The sequence below is a fragment of the Cavia porcellus genome, unplaced genomic scaffold (assembly GCF_034190915.1).
Source record: "Cavia porcellus strain 051 isolate PalLab524CR breed Dunkin Hartley unplaced genomic scaffold, mCavPor4.1 scaffold_8, whole genome shotgun sequence".
In the NCBI taxonomy this organism is placed as follows: Eukaryota; Metazoa; Chordata; class Mammalia; order Rodentia; family Caviidae; genus Cavia; species Cavia porcellus.
The window spans coordinates 29,133,708-29,152,498 of record NW_026947491.1 but is presented as its reverse complement, the minus strand read 5'-3'; the positions used below and the strand labels follow the sequence as shown (position 1 = coordinate 29,152,498).

Genomic DNA, 18,791 nt, shown 5'->3' with positions numbered 1-18,791 from the left:
AAACAAATAAAAAAGGCTAGGATATAGAGCAGTGCTAAAATCCTAGGTTCAATCCCAGGTACCAGCACCACCAAACAAACAAAAATTATAATAAATTCTATAAAAATAATAGTACAAAATGGAGTAATAAATCTGAGAGGGAAACAGTGTTAAAATCTGAACTATGGTATCACGATTTATATTTCTTCAAGGGTAACATTTGAGCAGATACATTGGCAGAGGAATGGATAAGAAGCATTTGAGAGGTTATTTTAGAGAAAAGAAACCCATAACCTGACTCAGCCTTCCCACTCAAAAGCTTTGGCTATTACTGAGTAATACGGGAAGCTACTAGATGATTTAAGTCAAAAGCATTCCTCTGACTTTTCAGGAATAGATTCTGAAGGCAGGAACCAAAGGACAGAAGTCCCAGAAAGAGGCTGTAGTCCAAGCAGAGGCCGCTGGGCTTGAAACTGGGAAGTAGCAGTGGACAACAGTGAGCAATGATTGGTGTTCAAGTTATATTTTGAAGGTAGAAAAAACAAAATACCCTGGAAGATTAGCTGGGGCATGTGACTGAAAAGGGAGGCATCGAGGATGGTTTTGATGTTTTGGCCTGAGCACCTGGAAAAACTGTGTTGAGACAGACAAGACTGTGCATGGAGTTAGTTTGAGGGGCCAAACCAGGAGATATGGACCACTTGATTTGAAATATCCCTCAGAACTTCTAGGTTGCAGAGGCAGAGTAAGCGACTGGAAAAGGACTCCAGAATTCTGGAGAGAACCTGTGATACATAGGAGATGTAGTTAAAAAATACAGTGTGTGTTAAATTTAAAACCAACTTTTATAGTAAATGACACATTGCCATTAAGCAACCTTCCTTCAAGCACTTTGCCCAACAGTTTTGCCACTTTCTAAAGCTATTCTGAAAGTCTTGTAGCTGCACTGTCATGGCTGCCTCAGGGTCCTAAATTGATTAAAATGTTTACCTTTTGTGGTCATTTGACTTCGAAGCAGAGCCAAAAGTGGCACGGTACCTAACTGGTTGAAAAAGATGGGTTAGCACACACTGTAATGCTTTTGTGAGCGTGTGTTTCTGTTCAATAGCACTTAGGAGCAGCATTCACCAGAGTTTTTATCCCACCTCATAAAGACCCAAAAGAGGATTTCCAGAACTGCGTCATAAAATGGCCAGAACAATGGGCTAAGTGTGTTTGAAAAAAGAGGTGAGTATTTGGGGAGACACTGATGTCATTTTGTCTTAAATTGTAATAATTTTTTGTTTAACCAAACACTCCTGTTTTTACTTTATTTTAAAGAGGATAAAACACTAAAACCAATCAAAACAAACCAGTGTAAGAGATACAGGACTTCAAAACATTACAAAATCAACAATAGTTACCGTATAATGCCTTTTGATATCTTCAAAATGGCTGCAGATAACTTCAGACATAATAAAAATCAAACACAACAGAATAGAAATAATAAAAACAAAACAATAAATGCGATAAAGGATTTCAAAACAAGCCAATAGTAAATCCAAAATTGCTACCACAATATATTTTGTTATCTTTGAAATAACTGCTTCTGCCATCAGATTTAACATAATCAAACAAAACAAAAGAGAATAAAACCCAGCCCAACGAAACAATGGTAACAGTGTAGGACTTCCAAATCAAGACCATAGGGAATCAACAATGGCTACAACCCTCAGAAGGAGATCCCCCCCCACCCAGATGTCACAATGCCTACTGCTATCCTCTGAACCTGTGATCAGACCACTGGCCCTAGTCATGCAATGTTACTGAAACACCAGAGCACTACAGGTGTTCAATTGCATTTCACCTGGATAGCTATACTGTGGTCTGTGTTTCTCTGGATAAGCCAGTGGCTTACACAGGGGGACAGATATGATTGGTAATTCTTGTTTGCCAGTCCATGTGCCAGAAGAGGCTGGGGTCTGGCTGTTCCCAGTCCAGTGGGGGCCCATGCATGGAGCTGATTCCCAGACTGAGATTGTTTGCTGGTGTGGCCTTGTTCTGTCTTCTCCCGGTCTGCACATGGCCCTGACTCATGGGGAGAGGCTTGGGTCTGGCTGTTCCTAGTCCAGCAGCGGACTGCACATGGCCCTGGCTCCAAGAAAGGGCTTGCTTGCCAGTGTGGCCTTGTTCTCTCTCCCCCCACCCCACAGTCTGTCACTCATTTTAAATCATCCTTTGATTATAAACTTGGGGTCCTCAACATATTAATGGTTTCCAAAAACCAGGAGATGCTACCAAAGAGATAAATACAGATGAAATATCAGAGATGAATCTTTGAGCAAATCCCATAATTACATCATTAGAATGGCAAATGAGAAATGGAAATGTAGAGTCATACAGTAACTAAGAGCTCACAACCTGGAAGCTAGGAAAAGAAAAACTATTAACCAGGATGACCAGCCAATGACAAGGCCAGGAGTGGTGGAGATTGTCAGTCGACCTATAAGAGATTAGCAATGTCGCAGAAACATCATTGACATTTTCAAGAGCCATTATGGAGGAAAAGGGCCCTGGAAAACTCAATCAGAATAGGTTAAATATAGAATGGGAGAAATTAAATTAGTCAATGAAGAGCTGCTCATTAATTCCTTCAAGGAATTTTGTTGCTAAAGCATTTGAGAGGCAAGATCAGTAAAGAGCAAGAAAGTTCAGTGAATAGAAGAATCTTTTAAAACCATTTTATTTTCCACTCAGGCAACCTTTCCAATTTTCCAGACCTACAATCCACTCATTACATCACCATGTCCTATCCTTAATTCCTTGACTTTATTTTTTCTTCTACTCACTTTCAATTCCATTCTCCTGCATGCATCTTGGTTCCCTTGTTTTGCTCTTCGTTGTCAGTAAAGCAACAGCTGTAGATGAATCACTGTACCTGCACATGTGTGAGTGAACATGACTAACAAAAGAGAACCCACAGGCCTTAGATCCACTTTAAATGTATGACCACATACCTCATGTAAGTGGTTAATGCTGACACAGCAATCTATTTTTCCTCTTAATTTGCTAAATTCCCAAGAGGGTTTGACACTTTCACCTTTATTCAAACTTCCATAACTCTTTTAAATTAAAAAAGAACAAAGATGGTGATACAGAATTTCAAAACAACATAATAGGAGATTAACAGTGGTTAATGTATTGCGTATCATCTTAAAAGTTGTTATTCAGATTACAAGATATAGGCATGAAAAAATGCTCACACAATGAAAGCACAAACTGTTCTTTTAGATGAACTAACAGATTAATAGTAAAGCCTTTTCCCTTCTTTCTCTTCTCTTTTCCCTCATCCTAGTTGCTTTTTTCCTTTCAAGCAGTTTCTTGTCCTTTCACTTGCACAATATGTATTGCACATTTTGGATTGTTTATTCTTACAACCCAAATGCCCATCAACCGTGAAATGGATAAAAAAGACATGGTACTTTTATACAACGGAGTACTGCTCAACTGTAAAGAAGGATAAATTTGAGGCAAACTTCTATAACTTTGTCTTCCCTCATACTCAATTCTAAAAAACGACTTGTATGTATTGAGAGAAAAGAATGGAAACCTCCCACAGACTCTTACCATATCACCAGCTCCTGCATCCAAATACTGGCCCTCCTGGTTGATATGAGATTAATTATCCAATGTTTTAATCCAAAACTAAGGCTGCCACTAGTATACTGGACTTCATCTTCCCTCATGTCTCCTTTAAGAAGACTCCCCTCCAATTCCTGCATTATTAGTACTATTTCATCAAATTCTTCAACCGAAAAGACACCACAATCTCTTCTAGTGTGAAAGAACCTAGAAAGATAGATACAGATCAGAGTGGGGCACACCTGAAATTGGAATTGTGTAGCATTTGCAGTTAATGATAATTACAGCTTATTGTGGACATGGCAGTGCCTCAGCTAATGCAGAACACCGCTAAAGGAAAGGAATACTTGAGTCCGAACATGGGCTGTTGAAAGGAATATTCACATTTCTAGGAATTAGAAGTACTGTCAAAAAGTAATAGTGAAGCCAGAAGTAAAAATACAGTGAAAAGTCGAGTGACTTGGGCATCAATGGATGACAGAAAATAAGTGATGGTAATGAGGAAGTGGTTTGTTGAGGAGCTTCAGCTGGGAGTGATGACTCATGGGAGAATGGTGTGGAAGAAGTAATGAGAATGAGGGGCATGAACAGGGAGCAAGGGGCACGAACATGGTGCTTTCTCCCCAGCCACCCGTGATAGGACTACAGAGGGAGTGACACTGCTTAGGAAGAGTCAGGTTTCCACCAGCAATAAGCCAAGACATCTAGAGAAGATAGTGATATTGTAGAGGTCAATTAGTATTTTTGTTTGTTTGTTGTTGTTATTGTTTTTAAAGAATCCATTGCAATCACGAAAAAATCCATTGTGGTGTTTTACACAACTCTGTCTGCCTTCATATGTGTGGTGCCTTACATAATATATGCTCACATGGTTGTGTAGTAAATGAATCATTCTTGTCCTGGCTTCAAATTACATGGGATAAAACAGGAAACAAATAATATGAACTTTGTTTACCAGAAACTTGACTTAGGCTTACCATTTGATTCTCCTTACCTACAAAATGTGGCTATAATTTCTAATATATGACAATCATTTCCAGTGCAGTTTTTAATATGAAGATAAAAAGGTATTCCTTTTAAATGTAATACTTTACCTTTCCTCTCTGACTTCTGAAAAGTATCTAAAGTTAACTTACTAGATGATACAGACCTTGGAAGAAAGGGATAGCACAACTGTTATGGACTAAGAAATGAACTTGTCCAGCAGTCTCCCTAGTCCTGGAACCCTCACACAGGGATACTTTTGTGTGTACTGTCTTTGGATCTCCAAACAGGACCCCAGATTTGAACTTGTCATTATGATATTCTCACCTTGATGTTTTGCATCCTGAATTCGAACAATAATAACAAAAAGCAATACGAAAGATGATTGTTTTCAGTCATCTATAATGTCATTTTCTAACAAAAACTAGAAAAGAACTATGTTATAGATGAGAAAAATGAAGCTCAAAGAAGTGTACTGATGTATGCAGAGTTTCCTTCCCTACATACGGCACCTGAGGTCAATCTGCTGTGGCACACTTTCCCCACACTAGAGTACTTGAATGTTGTCCTCATAGGCCTGCAGGATGAGCAAAGGTTAACAGTCCAATGCCTGGCACCTAGATTGGTTATGTAGCCACCAATCCCCATCATTCTAAAGGGGGGGGGGGAGACACAAGAAAAGAGAAGATCTGTGTTGTCATGGCAATAGCAACATTGTAATAATTAAAGCTTTTCTTAAGTGACTAGCTAAACTGTGACTTAGAATATGCACCATTTACCCTGTAATTAGGACCCAGGCTTATAAGAACAAAAACGTTACTACATTTTCAATTCCTATTAGAAAAAGCTTTATAGCTTTGATTTCTTTTAGAAGGGGAATTTACATCTGCATAGATTGTATTTAAGATCATAAAGAAGAAATTGATGATTTTTAAGCAGAGGATAGGAAATTAAAGTTTACAGTAAAACGTATGGGTGTGAAGTCTTAAAAAATAAATTTACTTACAATAAAATAGAGACTTGTTTCATAAATGAGAGTGACTTTGACAGCAATATTAAATTATTCAATAAAACATCTCAAATATCATAGAAAAACCAAACATACAAACTGGGTTATACTGGACCCTTTTTATTATGTCACAACCAAGCATACAACCAATCTTTGTTTTTATTCTTCTTATGTTCATAAATTCTCTCTAACCTTTCCCTAAATCTATTTTTGGCTCTTGACTCTTTAACATGAGTAAATTCAGGATCAAAATACATTTTATGACATGCCTAATAAATTCAAATACAATAGATCTAAGGAAACAGGTCATTTAAATTGATAAAAGCCTTTACATATATATTTAGTTAAAGAAACTGAAATACGGAAGTCTAAATTAATCTAATTTTAATTACTAATTACTTCCCTCAGCTGAAAGTAATCATCAATATTTCAAAAGCTTATAATGTACATCCATGTGAGTTTTAAGAGACTTTCTTTGACTAATGAATTTGTTTTCTCAAAGTAGATCTGTGTGTGCATGTGTGTGTGTGCGTGCACATGTGTACACATCTACATGCATACTTTTCATTCTCTTGGGAGTTAGGGAGAGTTTATATGCCACTTTTAAATATTGTTATCAAAATGATCTATTTAAGAAATTTTTTGTGTGCATATATACAGACACAATTCCTTCAGGAGACACCTACCAAGACAAATGCAGGTGTCCAGTGTGGATTTCAGCATCAGCACTGAACCTGCTTTGCAAAGAGGAGAAACAACAACCAGTATTGGGAGGATAAAACCAGAACTCTACAAACAGAAATCGGTTGACTCGGAGGGCAACAGGACAGAAGATATCAAAACCTGTGGGAAACTTAACTTCACCCTCCAGTATGATTATGAAAATGAACTGCTAGTTGTGAAAATTATCAAAGCCTTAGATCTCCCTGCGAAAGACTTCACAGGAACTTCAGATCCGTATGTGAAGATGTATCTTCTTCCAGATAGAAAAAAGAAGTTTCAGACCCGGGTGCACAGAAAGACTTTAAATCCTCTATTTGATGAAACTTTTCAGTTTCCAGTAGTATACGATCAAATAAGCAACCGCAAACTACATTTCAGTGTATATGATTTTGACAGATTTTCTAGACATGACATGATTGGAGAAGTGATTCTTGATAATTTGTTTGAAGACTCTGATCTCTCCAGGGAGACCATAATATGGAAAGACATTCATTGTGCTACCACAGTAAGTATAATTCCACCAATATATTGCTTTTTATTTGACCTATGGTGATATATATGACTATTGCATAGATCATCAGAACAAATTCGACAAAATTCTAGAATTTATCCCTAAAATCCTGTGAAGTTGGAACTGGGGTATAGAATAAGAATAACCTGGACATATAAGACAATATGAATAACATTAGTGATTGTTTAAATAACAAATCAGCACTTACAAATTGCCAAAACTAGTAGGATATTTCTCTTATAAAATATTTATATGTAACCTATCCTCAGTATTCAGATTCATATTGGTTAATATTGACTTACATTATTTAAGGTGATTTTTGTACTTCAGATCAAACCTAACATATACTTTGATGTTATTTGGTTTAACTATTAATTCAGAAGTTTTCATGGTATATTCATGATTACAGTGCATGAAATGTTAAATAACAGAGGGAGTTGTTCACATTAGAAGTCTTCTTCTTCATTAAAAAATGTTTTTGCTAACTGTACAGTACTAGTGCATTATTGGAAATTTGGAAATCAGTAAAAGTATGTAGTGTAAAATTAAGATGATTAACACTCTATAAATTATGTAAGTACTTTAGCATATTGATTTCCATTTTTTGCCATGCTTACATTAAAATAACTAAAGTCATACTGTGTTTAAATTCATTCATACTAGTTTTCTTTCATGTTGTAGTTGTTTAATGCATACTAAACATCCATCCACTTAACCAATTTCTTATTGTATACTTTTAAGATAAATTCTTACTGTATACTTTTAAGATATCCTAGAAATTGTGCTTTTATCATAAATCTGTTTTTCCTTTATTTAAATTTCAGATGACTTGTCCAGACAGCATTACAGAAAAGGAATTAGATAGCCAGAGGTTAAACTGCTAAATTGTCTTAGTTTTAGTTTTTAAAGGGAGACATTTAACTTTTTTACCATTGAGTTGCCTTCACGTTTTTACTATCTTTTGTTCAAGTTTTACCAAAGTAAATTTAAAATATTGAACTTTTGAATATAGGCAAGGACTTTTAAAAGAAAAAAATTTAAAGCTTTAAACCTTTTGTATTTTTTCCTTTGTCAATGTTTTGCTGATGACAGCCAGTATTTTGAACGGTTATACTGTCATAAATTGTGTAGGTGACTTAATCTAAGACTTGTTACTCTCAGTTTAATATTGCATTAACACAGCATTTTCAGCTGGTAGGTTTTATTTCATGGTCTCCATTGTGATATGTGTGAAGAAACATAAGAAAACAAAGAAAATAGTATGAAATTGGATAATGTTTTAAAGGCACATTGGGGTTCTTGTGACGTCACATTGTTTTTTCAGCATTACTTACACTCCTGCAGAAAAATTATGGTGAACAGTGATTTTTATGTTTTTAAAACACAATGGCTTCTAGAATTCTAAAAGTGAAGATAGTGGTTATTAGGTTATTTCTTTAGACTCTTCAGTCATCTTACTGCTTCCATATGTTTAGAAAATACTATAGTTGCAGAGTAGATGCTATATGCTTGCCATACTCTAAGTTTAAGAATTGTTTCGAAGCATGTTCCAGTCATACATTCATATTCAAAGGTAAGTAATCCAAATGAAGTCTAAGATAATTTTTTAGGAGAGTGATACTGTTGCGATACTGGTTGGTGAGTCTGACAGGTTTCACGCTCTTGTGTATAGTGAACAAAGTGCATCCAAAGGTAAAAATGAATCCGTCTACACTTATTGAAGAGAAGGTGAACATGTACTCAAGGCCGGGTTGTGCCAGGAGAAACAAGAACGTGCCAAGAAAACAAAAGCAATGTATTGCACAACTACTTCTAAGATAGCAATGTGTAACATATTAACCACTGTTGGTTTCTTACTGTTATTTTTTTGAAATTGTCTATTATTTCTACTGTTTATTTTGCTTTTTAAAAATTAAAAAATTACCTGAAAATTTAAAAAAGAAAGAAAAGCGATATGGGAACACTAGGAAAATAAAAAACACAGCAAATCAGGCTATCAGGCTTTCAGCCCAGGAACCTCTCACTGGATCACTAGATAAGACTGACAAGAATGATTGACAGGTTGCTCAGCATGCTGATTGACAGGATTCTGAGTCATCTCAGGGGCTTTGTAGACACATAACTAGACAGTTCACTCTGATTAAATGCGATAGTCAGATGCAGTCCAAATGTACCAGCCTCAACTGGGGTTCGAGTGAGGAAAAGGTTACAGGAGGTCAGGCTGGGAGACACATATGTGCTCTGGCCTGGAGCTATAGAGTCCTTGTGATTTTGCTTCTTTTAGAACAGCTGACCAGTGACTGGCCTTGGACTGTTTTGGTGGAGGGAGTGGCCCCTCAGCCCCTAGTATGCTTTACTGGTAGATCTCTGTTTGTTTGTTTGTTTGTTTGTTTGTTCATAATCATAAATTTTTGTATTTCAAGCTGATCATTTGAAAAAAAAATTTTTTCAATTCCTTGTGGAAACTTCAGGGTTTTTTTCCCCGAACAATGCTTAGGTATTTGTCTTTTGAAAATACACTAATAAATTCTTACGTTTTCAACTCTACCATATGCCTACATATTAACTTCCTTTGTGTGCCCTAAACCTCCCCCCAAGCTTCATGTCTTAAAACATGAGTTTGCCTCCAAGTCTGATGTGCAGTCCTTTCTGGGGTCAAGAAGTCTGGAGTCTTCCTTTGCTACCCACAGGCATTCATTCCTTGGCTTAGCCTGGCCCCATGAGTAGCCTTAAGAAAATCTCCCCAGCCCATGAGCTAAGGTGTATCCCACATCTGCAAGGTGTCCTTTGTCATGTGACACATTTATATACCCCAAGAATTAAGAGGCTGTGAGGCTGGGGATTTAGCTCAGCGGCATAAGCACCTGCCTTGCAAGCAGGTGGTCGTGAGTTCAATACCTGATACTGATAAAAGTTTAAAAAAATTTAAAAAAAATAATTAAGAGGCTGCTGTTTTTTACCTGCTACATCTACTTTTTCACATCAGTGTCCTGAATATAAAAGTGGACAGAAAGTAAAATTTACTTCTAACTTATTCTAGTAGGATGGCTTTCTCCTTAACTGGAATACTGAGCCACACAAAGTACTCAAAATTCTGTTTATAGCTTTTCCATTTCTATATTACTATTGGACCATTAAATATATTTAATGTGATTAAATATAAATATATAAAAATATAAAAATTAAATATAAATCTACTGTGATTAAATATATTTAGCTAGTACTTTCAGCTTTTAACAAATCATTAGACAATTTCCTATTTTCTTATTAATAAAATGTTTAAATAATACAGATTGAAATTCACTTGAAACACTTTATTTTTGTTACATATATTTAGATTTAAATAATTTCATATTGAAATTATAATTTTTCTAGAAAGGATATGAAAAGAAAATAGAAATGTAATATATGTTGTTTCTCATCCCGTATGATGCCTATATGCAAATATAAAGAAGTATGTGTAACAGATAATACAATTCATTGAATTATAAGACTACATATCATTTCATTAAAGAGACACTGGTGGCAAGTACAAATATTCTCATATAGTAAGAATTATTATAATTTAAGATTCTTGTTTGAAGGGGCTGGGGATTTAGCTCAGCGGCATAAGCGCTTACCTTGCAAGCAGGCAGTCATGAGTTCGATACCTGGTATTGATAAAAACGAAAAAGACAAAAAAAAAAAAAAAGATTCTTGTTTGAAATACTCGTGAATTTTCAACACTACCTTTATATTAAAAAAAACCTTAATTTAGTACAAAACTTAGTGTGGAAAACAAAGTATTTTTGACCAATTGAAAACATAATAGTTGATTCATCTTCAGTTTATAATGATTCTTTTTAGTATCATTAAGTCCTGCTTTGCTAGCACATGGATGTAAATGCCAGGGCTCTTTTTTTTTTCCTATTTATGCCAATAGGAAAACAGAACTTTAAAAATCAGAACTCCAGGCTTTTGTGATTTTTAAAAAAAAATGTTTAAGTGTCTGATTCCTACAAATTTTTATCTTAAAATCTGTGCCACAGTTTTCTTTCCTTAAGTCCAAAGTCCTGTCCAAGACCTTATGAAAATTAATCTTGCTAGGATAGTTCATTCTATGAAGTTACTTTTTTCCTACAACACTTGATTCAAATAAGTTTGGTTTTATTCCATAAATATTTACTGAGAACTATCTGTACAAATATATATTCAGTTCGAAAGTGGACAAAATACTAGTAAAATACGTCTTTCATACACATTGTGGTGTCGATTACATCTCATATGAAAGTAGAGTTAAGATCATCTTTGAAGTATGGTAAAATTCTAAGATGATAAACTGATCATTCCTTGAAGTGAAAATAGGAAATAAATCAAGAAGGATGCATGGTATCAGGAGGAACATGTGGATCCGAGTCTGAGATGGGCACCCTGGAGGACACCATTCCAGAAAGAATCCGGAGGCTCTTTGATGACATTGGGGTTTGTATTTACTTGGCTTCTATCGGAGAGTGAAATTAATGCAGCTTCTGTCTCATAGGACCACAGAATGTGTGCACAGGAATGGTATGGAGTGGAGGGGCCTCAGGCATCCAACACAGCAGGAGAAAACCTGCAGGCTAATGCAGACTGCTTCACAGGAAGAAAGGAGCTAAGGTGCTAGGGAAGCATTGCATGCTACACTTATCCAAATATTTTGCAAGTATTTGCCTGATGTCTGCCACTTGCTTGTGAACTTTTGGAAGGCAGAAATAGCCTTGTAACTCTCTTGTGTGTCTCACAGCATATGTGAGTGTTCAGTGGTTAATCAGTACATACTTGTCCAATAAACAACTTGGCACATTTTCACAGAAAGTCAAGAGTAGAATGTATATAAGTACAGATCAATCACTTATTAAGAGGAAAAATAATGAAATGATTCTACAAATCAATAGGTATTTACTTATTTAGATTTTGTTAACATTACCTACTTTCTATAAGCAAAAATTATTCAAGGTATGGCAGGCAGAGCTGAACATTTTTGCACTCATAATTACTCAGATATTTCTGTATAAGGATTAATATTTTATGAAGAATTATTAAGTTTTCTTTTTTTAAATTTGACATCAAGTGTCAAAGGGAACAATAGAGCTATGTCTTTATCATGTGTAATTGCTTGGGGGAATCATCTTATTGTATCTCACAACAATCGTTAATGAGTCACACCTTATATGAACATAAAGATATTCCCAACCTAGGGAAAATTGACACTGTAAAGCAGTGTGCACTCTGTATGGCTGTGGTGAGATAGACCACCTAATCATACTTAAAAGACTCTGTGAAGACGACGAGTAATATTCTTACTATTGGAAAAGTGGAAAAAGCTGGATGGATGAATTTAGAAACAGAATCATTTACTGTTTTCTATTTTTTATTTTTAAACTATGTCTATAATATTCAAGTGTTTAATCAACTCTTTTTAAAAATTCAGTTACTTTAAAGACGACATATTTTGAATATTTTTTGACGATTTTACTTTTTACTTTAAAAAAGATAAAATGGAGTAAAACCAATAAAAACAAACCAGTGTAAGGACTCCAGAACATTAAAAAATCAACAATAGTTATCATAATGCCTTTTGATGTCTTCAAAATAGCTGCAAATAACTTTAGACATAGTAAAAATCAAACAGAACAAAATAGAATAGAAACAATAAAAACAAAATGAGTTGGATAAAAGATTTCAAAACAAGCCTATAATAAGCGCAAAATTGCTACCATAATATATCTTGCTATCTTTGAAATAGCTGCTCCTACCAAAAGATTTAACATAATCAAACAAGATAAAAGAATAAAACACATCCAACAAAACATTGAAAACAATATAGGACTTTCAAAACAAGACTGTAGGGAATCAACAGTGGCTGCAACCCTCAGAAGGCGATCCCCTTACATGTCACACTGCATACCACTATGCTCTGGATCTATGATCAGACAACTGACCCTAGACCTGCCAATGTTAGTGAAACACCAAAGCACTATAGGCATCTAATTGTATTTCACCTCCATGGCTATCATCACAGCCTGTGTTGCTCTGGATAAGCCTGTTGATTGCAGCGAGGGGTTGGAGGATTGGTAATTCTTGTTTGCCAGCCCACACGCTGGGGTTTAGAGTCTGTCTGTTCCAGCTCGGTGGTGGCCCACGCATGGCACTCATTCACAGAGTAAGCTTGTTTGCTGGTGTGGCCATGAATGATACTGAGAGGCTGGGATCTGTCTGTTCCAGTCTAGCAGCCCGTATTTTGAATACTTAAATATAGTTTCCCCATTCATACTTAAGAAGCCATTCAAAGTACAGGTAAATAAGTAAAAGATTTCCGTTTCTTAACACAACCAACTTGGTTTTGCATGCTGTTTATTTACCAACCTATTCAATAAACATTTTTTTTTAAGCGCTAACCATGCTCTGGACACTTAAGAATCTTCCCAAAAAAAGTCAGATGCACACTGACCTAGTTGGCAGGTATAAAATGTTTGAACCTGTTGTTTTCTAACTAAGTATCCATCAAGCATTTGTACAAGTTGACCTACACGTAACACACAGAGGAACTGGGGTCATGGTTTCAACCACTGAGAGTACTAAATGTTCCTGTTGAGCTTTGTTTTGAAGTAATGTATTTTATTACACATTACCAAATTTTCTTTAAAACTTAATATGTGTTCTTGTTTCAGATGATGTTTTAAAATTCTGCTTCCAGCTGTATGTGATCTATCACAGGACGGGGATAATACTGTTATGTTTTTGCATTTCCCTATCAATGAGTTCACTTCTAAAGTTTACCTGTAAAATAGTATGTTACTCAGTAACATTTTAAAGAATGACAAAATTCCCACCTTATTAAAGAGAAAGGTGTGGGAAGTAAGGGTTATGGAGGATGCACATTTTAGCTAGAGGCTGGCTAACTGCCTTTCCCAAGGTACGGCAGGCAGTATTGTACCCCTAGGTCTATAGTTTGGGTTGGGAAATCCATCTCTGCTCCTCTGTGAACAATTCTCATTTTATAACCATTTCTGCAGTGAACCTGGGATGCTGGAGAATGCCGCAGAATGCACATCTGCCCATTGGCCACCTTTACTTCATTATTGATAAAGTCAAATGATGCACATAAATATCATAGATCTACCTATCTATGAGGCTTTGGTCACTCTGAACTGACAAACAGCCATGCTGCAATATAAACTTATTTTAAATTTAAGTTAAGTTTAAAGAAATAGTAACTATTGTAAGAGTATTGGCAAAGCTACGAGAGTTCTAAAAGCATGATTCTGGCTTATCACTTGCTCAGTTCAGGCAGATGTTAAAATAATTCTGACTCAATCCTATTTATTATTCAGTTACCATAGTTTACTATTATTTTTAAGTTGGATGACTTCTAAATATATTTTAAGAACAAACCTTCACTGTCCTATCAATCTATTCTTACCAACTTCATGGGAAGACTGGAAGGAAATTGGCCATAAAACAGTAATTATACTAGATTTTATTAGCAGTTTATTAATTTCCTTTAATATTGATTACATCATTTTTCACAAAACAAAGAAAGCAAACTTAATGCAAAATCTGAAATTTAAATTTGTCAATCCGACATTGATGCCATACACTGGGTAAAAAATTGACAGTTTAAGCTAAACTGCCTCCGTCACTATGGAGAAGTATCCCTAAGAGTGAGGGAACAGTGGTGCGGCAGCTACAATCTTCACAAGGAGAACAATTTGGGGATTTAAACTGAAAATGTATAGATACAATGAATTTATGATAATACAATCATCTTGCTTCTCAACCACAGACACTATCTCTGAAGTATATTTGGTAGTCATCCCTTAAAGTGGCTGCATAGACCATCCCGTTTTTGAATGGCTTTTATTCTGAGGGACATAGGAGAATATTGATGGGTTTTGTTCAGGAGGAACCATGTTTTATTGATAATCAGTAAGATTTCTGGGCACTGCTTAGAGAGCAAAGTAGTATTCTCTTGCAGTGGAACCATGTAAACCAATTTAAGATAGACTCGAAAATAATGAAACCAATTTGATCAAGTCCAAGTGTCCACATACAGCATCAATTAGAACGATTCCCTTAATTAGGAATTTTTTAAAAGTGTTTAAAATATTTGTAAAGTATAAAAATGCAATACAATTTACAAAAATACTTTATTGTACACATTTCTATGTCCTTATCTATAAATTATAAGTAATGTTTGAGAGTCTCCAGTTTCTTTCACCAAGAAGCTCATTATCTCATATTTTCAATGCCACTCCACTCTTGTGGTGCTGGAAATCAAACCTAGGGACTGGCATTTTTCTAATATCCTTAACTGATCTGACTAGGGACGAGTTCTTACCAAATGTGTGTCCTATTTTTGTATCTTACATCGCTCTTGTGTGAGTTGGGCTCCATCTTTGTCTCAGTGTCCTTATTACAGAAGTAATCATTTGAACTTTGGCTTCATCAGTTTTATCCAGGCAAGTTTAAGGCCTCAGCTCTGTATCAGCTGAGCTCTCCATGGCTCCTATAGCTAAGTCCCATGGAGGTGCTGGATAAGAGCTAAGCAATGTTGGAAGACAGTTGTTTCCCACTTGGACTGGGGACTGAGCAGGAACATGGATACTGTTAAATAACACCCCCAGCAACAGAGGTCCTGGGTACTGGTATTAACCATGGAATGCCTGTGGAGTTTGTGGTTACCCTCACTCAAACACTGCTTTGTTCTTTGCCCTTTCTTTGCCTTGACTTTAGCCAATGACTTTGCCTGGATTTGTGCTGTATGATTCCCATGATGTCATGTTATCGACTCAAATACATACTGTATTTTTTAATTTACTTTTTAAAAATATAAAATTCTAAGAGGGCACAGAACAAAGATTATGTGCTTTATACAAACTACGGTCCTTCCTTCGTGCAGAAGTAGAGAAGGTCTTGCTAAGGGACATCTGATCTGGTGGCCATTTGCTGCCTTTGTGTGGAGCAGGAAGGACAGAATCAGTGGCAGGAGTAAAAGGCAAAGACCTAGGTAGGTTTGTGGCAGAGGCCTCCTTTGCCCACTCCTTCCCCATCCCAACTGAACAGAATGAAATCTCCTTTCAAATCACCTGAAAGAGGAAAAGCCAGCCAGCAACAGAAAGTACTGTTTGCAGAATTGTTGTTCTTTGAAAAAGAAAGTGAGAGTGGACTAGAAATGGTCATTGTCTTTTGTCATACAGCTTCCTCCTCCTTCTCATTTGCCATCTAATGTCACCAAAATGTGTCTGCTTGCTACCTACAGTCAGATGCACAAAGGGAAAATAATTTATAGATGTTAGGCATCTATTTCAGTTTTCCATAGAATCACAGCAAACATAATCACAGATCACACTAGACTTGAGAGAACTGTTGCAAAATAAAGTTCAATAAAACTAATAACCATCCTCTAACCACACCTCCCCAAACCATACATGCGAATTTAGATTGCTCAGAACCACTCTTAACTGACTTTATTGTAACCCCAGGGCCGTCCTGTTTGAGCAAACCCTTGGCAGGAGGTTTCAGTCACAAAGTCCACAACACTAAGATGTGTCCTTTCTGTCTTGTTCCCTGATCCCTGAGTGGTGTTCACTCCCTCCAAGCAGTAACTGTTCTTACTGCAAGCAAAGTCATGATCAGACCAGTGCTCAGAGGATTTATTCACTCGGTGTCCACTCAAGAGCAATTCAGTGAACATCCACCTTATGCCAGTAATTGACCCCAGAAAAATTAATGAGAAAACAAAAGTGGCATTTTTTCTAGCATCTTTTGTATATCAGACTGCAAACTAGGCCTGTAACAAACACTATCTTTGCATATCCTTATATCTTATATAAGGATAGACTTTAAATTAACCCATCAGGTAATCTTTATGAGCCATAAAAGATGGAACTCATGCTGACTTTAGAGAAAAAATCAGAGGGTATGTGGTTAAGCATTCCTGAGGAAGCACCATGAAAATGAGGCTTATGTGTTCCAACTACATTATTCTCTGATAGGAAGAGCACAGGTCTGTTTGGACCTTTGGTTATCATCAGACACACCAGGCTTCACCTTGTAGCTGTTGTAGATGCTGCTTTCTCTGTTTTCAGTTCCTCCTCCTTCACTGCTGAGGGCGATCCTCATGGAAAGAATCAAGAACCTTTCATCACCATTCCTATAATTGAGTCTCAACAATTCTCCAAAAAGCACTTACCATGATGGATCAAAAAAATTATATACTTCAGAATTTTACATACATATTTATACTTGTGTCTTTATTTCAACTCATCCCTAACTAGTTGTGTGATGTCCTGAAAGGTTAAATAACTTTTTCAGTGTCACCTGTGAGACCAAGGAGGAGAAAAAGTTTGTCTTGGTCGTGAGTGTTCCCCAGATGACTAGAACAGTGCCTGGCACGTTCTATAAATATGAACATGCTAATGACTAAATGAAAATTTAGGAGTCAACAATGCATTTGCCATGGCTCTTGTGTAGTTATTTGAGGTTGTGGGAACATAATAAAAGATTTTTATAATTAAAGTAGAAAAGAATTGGGGGACTGGGGCCACAGGTGTCGTGCAAGAGTTATATGGTTAAGATCTGTGTGTCCAACACACACCAGTGGATTGTTTGGGAACTTTTAGCAAGTTAAGAGCATAAATGATACATTTCCATTAGTCTTTATATTCTTTCTTCATGAGTCCTTAACTAGATCAACTCTAATACTCTGTCATGAAGATTAGAAGCTTTCTGAGTTAGCATAATTTCTAGAAACTTATGTGATATTTTTTGTGACCACCTGTTCTTGATGTTGAAACTGAAATATCAGCACCAATTCATTCTTCATAGTCTTTTCTAAGAGGCTCCAGAGTGCCATCATAAATATGCTGGCCAGAGCCTGTCTACACATTCTTGAACACGTCTGTACTGTATGTTTCACTTACTACTCAATTTCTCACTTAGGTTTACAGTTAGGATGTTTCAAAGCTGGGAAACAAATTAATCTCTTTGAATACCATCATCTTATATAAGGATAGTGAGGTCAAGTGAGGTGAAATAGATTGCTCAAAATCAAAGTCCACAATTTACTCAGCTGAATGAGAGATATGGGTCAGAAAGAATTAAATCACTGCTAGTAGACTGAGTCCAGGAGTCTGCACTTCACCGTAGCTTCATTTGTATACAGTGGAAGAAGGACTCTTAGCATCATGAAGTTCATTTAATAGAGTAATACATCTACCTTCTAGCAAGGTGACAAACATTATCTGTCTTTTCACTTTCAAGAAAATGTAAAAGGCAGGCTGTACTTAAGGTATTAAGTATATGTGATGACTTCTGTCCCCATAGCAAATAATGTTCAAAAGTTTTCTTTTCTTTAGTCTTTATTAGTTTTTCCAGTAGATGCCTAAATCCAGTCCTTGATGCTTCAATTCTTTCCATGCCTCTTTCACTTCATTGGCCTCTCTCTTTTGTCTTTTGCCATCTCAGTCTAGCTTATGCAGAAGAAAGAGATGTTCTTCAAGTGTTATTTCATTAAAAGCATGATTTTTTTGAGTGCCTGTTTCTACCAGGCATTGCATTTGTTCAATACTATCTTACAAGGTTCACATCTGTCTTAGTTATTTTTAACTCGTCGCTGAGACAAAATACTTGATGCCCAAATTTGGGAAAAGAAAGGTTTATTTTTTTCTAGTTTTTGGAGGTTTTAGTCTATATTTAGTTGGCTCTAAGGTAGGGTGGCATGGCAGGGCTGCAGTTGATGGCAGCTGCAAACAGCAAGGCGGCAACAGAGAGACTCCTTTTTTTAATTAGATTGCATGTTGCCTACACCCCGAGGTGGGTGTAGCACTGACACCATTAATTTAAGCACTAGACAGTGAACCAATCACAAATGTACAATGCAAGTCATGAGGCCTGGAGGCCACCAACATAAGCTGTGACATTTTACCCCTGACCCCCAGGACT

At 36.3% G+C, this 18,791-nt stretch overlaps 1 protein-coding gene across 3 annotated transcripts in view; it reads left to right on the top strand.

Moving 5' to 3' along the window:
- Nucleotides 1-18,791, top strand: part of Syt10 (synaptotagmin 10) — a 57,440-nt gene that overhangs the window by 22,244 nt on the left and 16,405 nt on the right. For all 3 annotated transcript variants that reach the window (XM_013149313.3, XM_003466761.5, XM_063254536.1), the window contains exon 3: nucleotides 6,254-6,821. In XM_013149313.3, coding sequence (XP_013004767.2) covers nucleotides 6,254-6,821 — 568 coding nt within the window. The remainder of the gene's footprint in view (nucleotides 1-6,253; nucleotides 6,822-18,791) is intronic.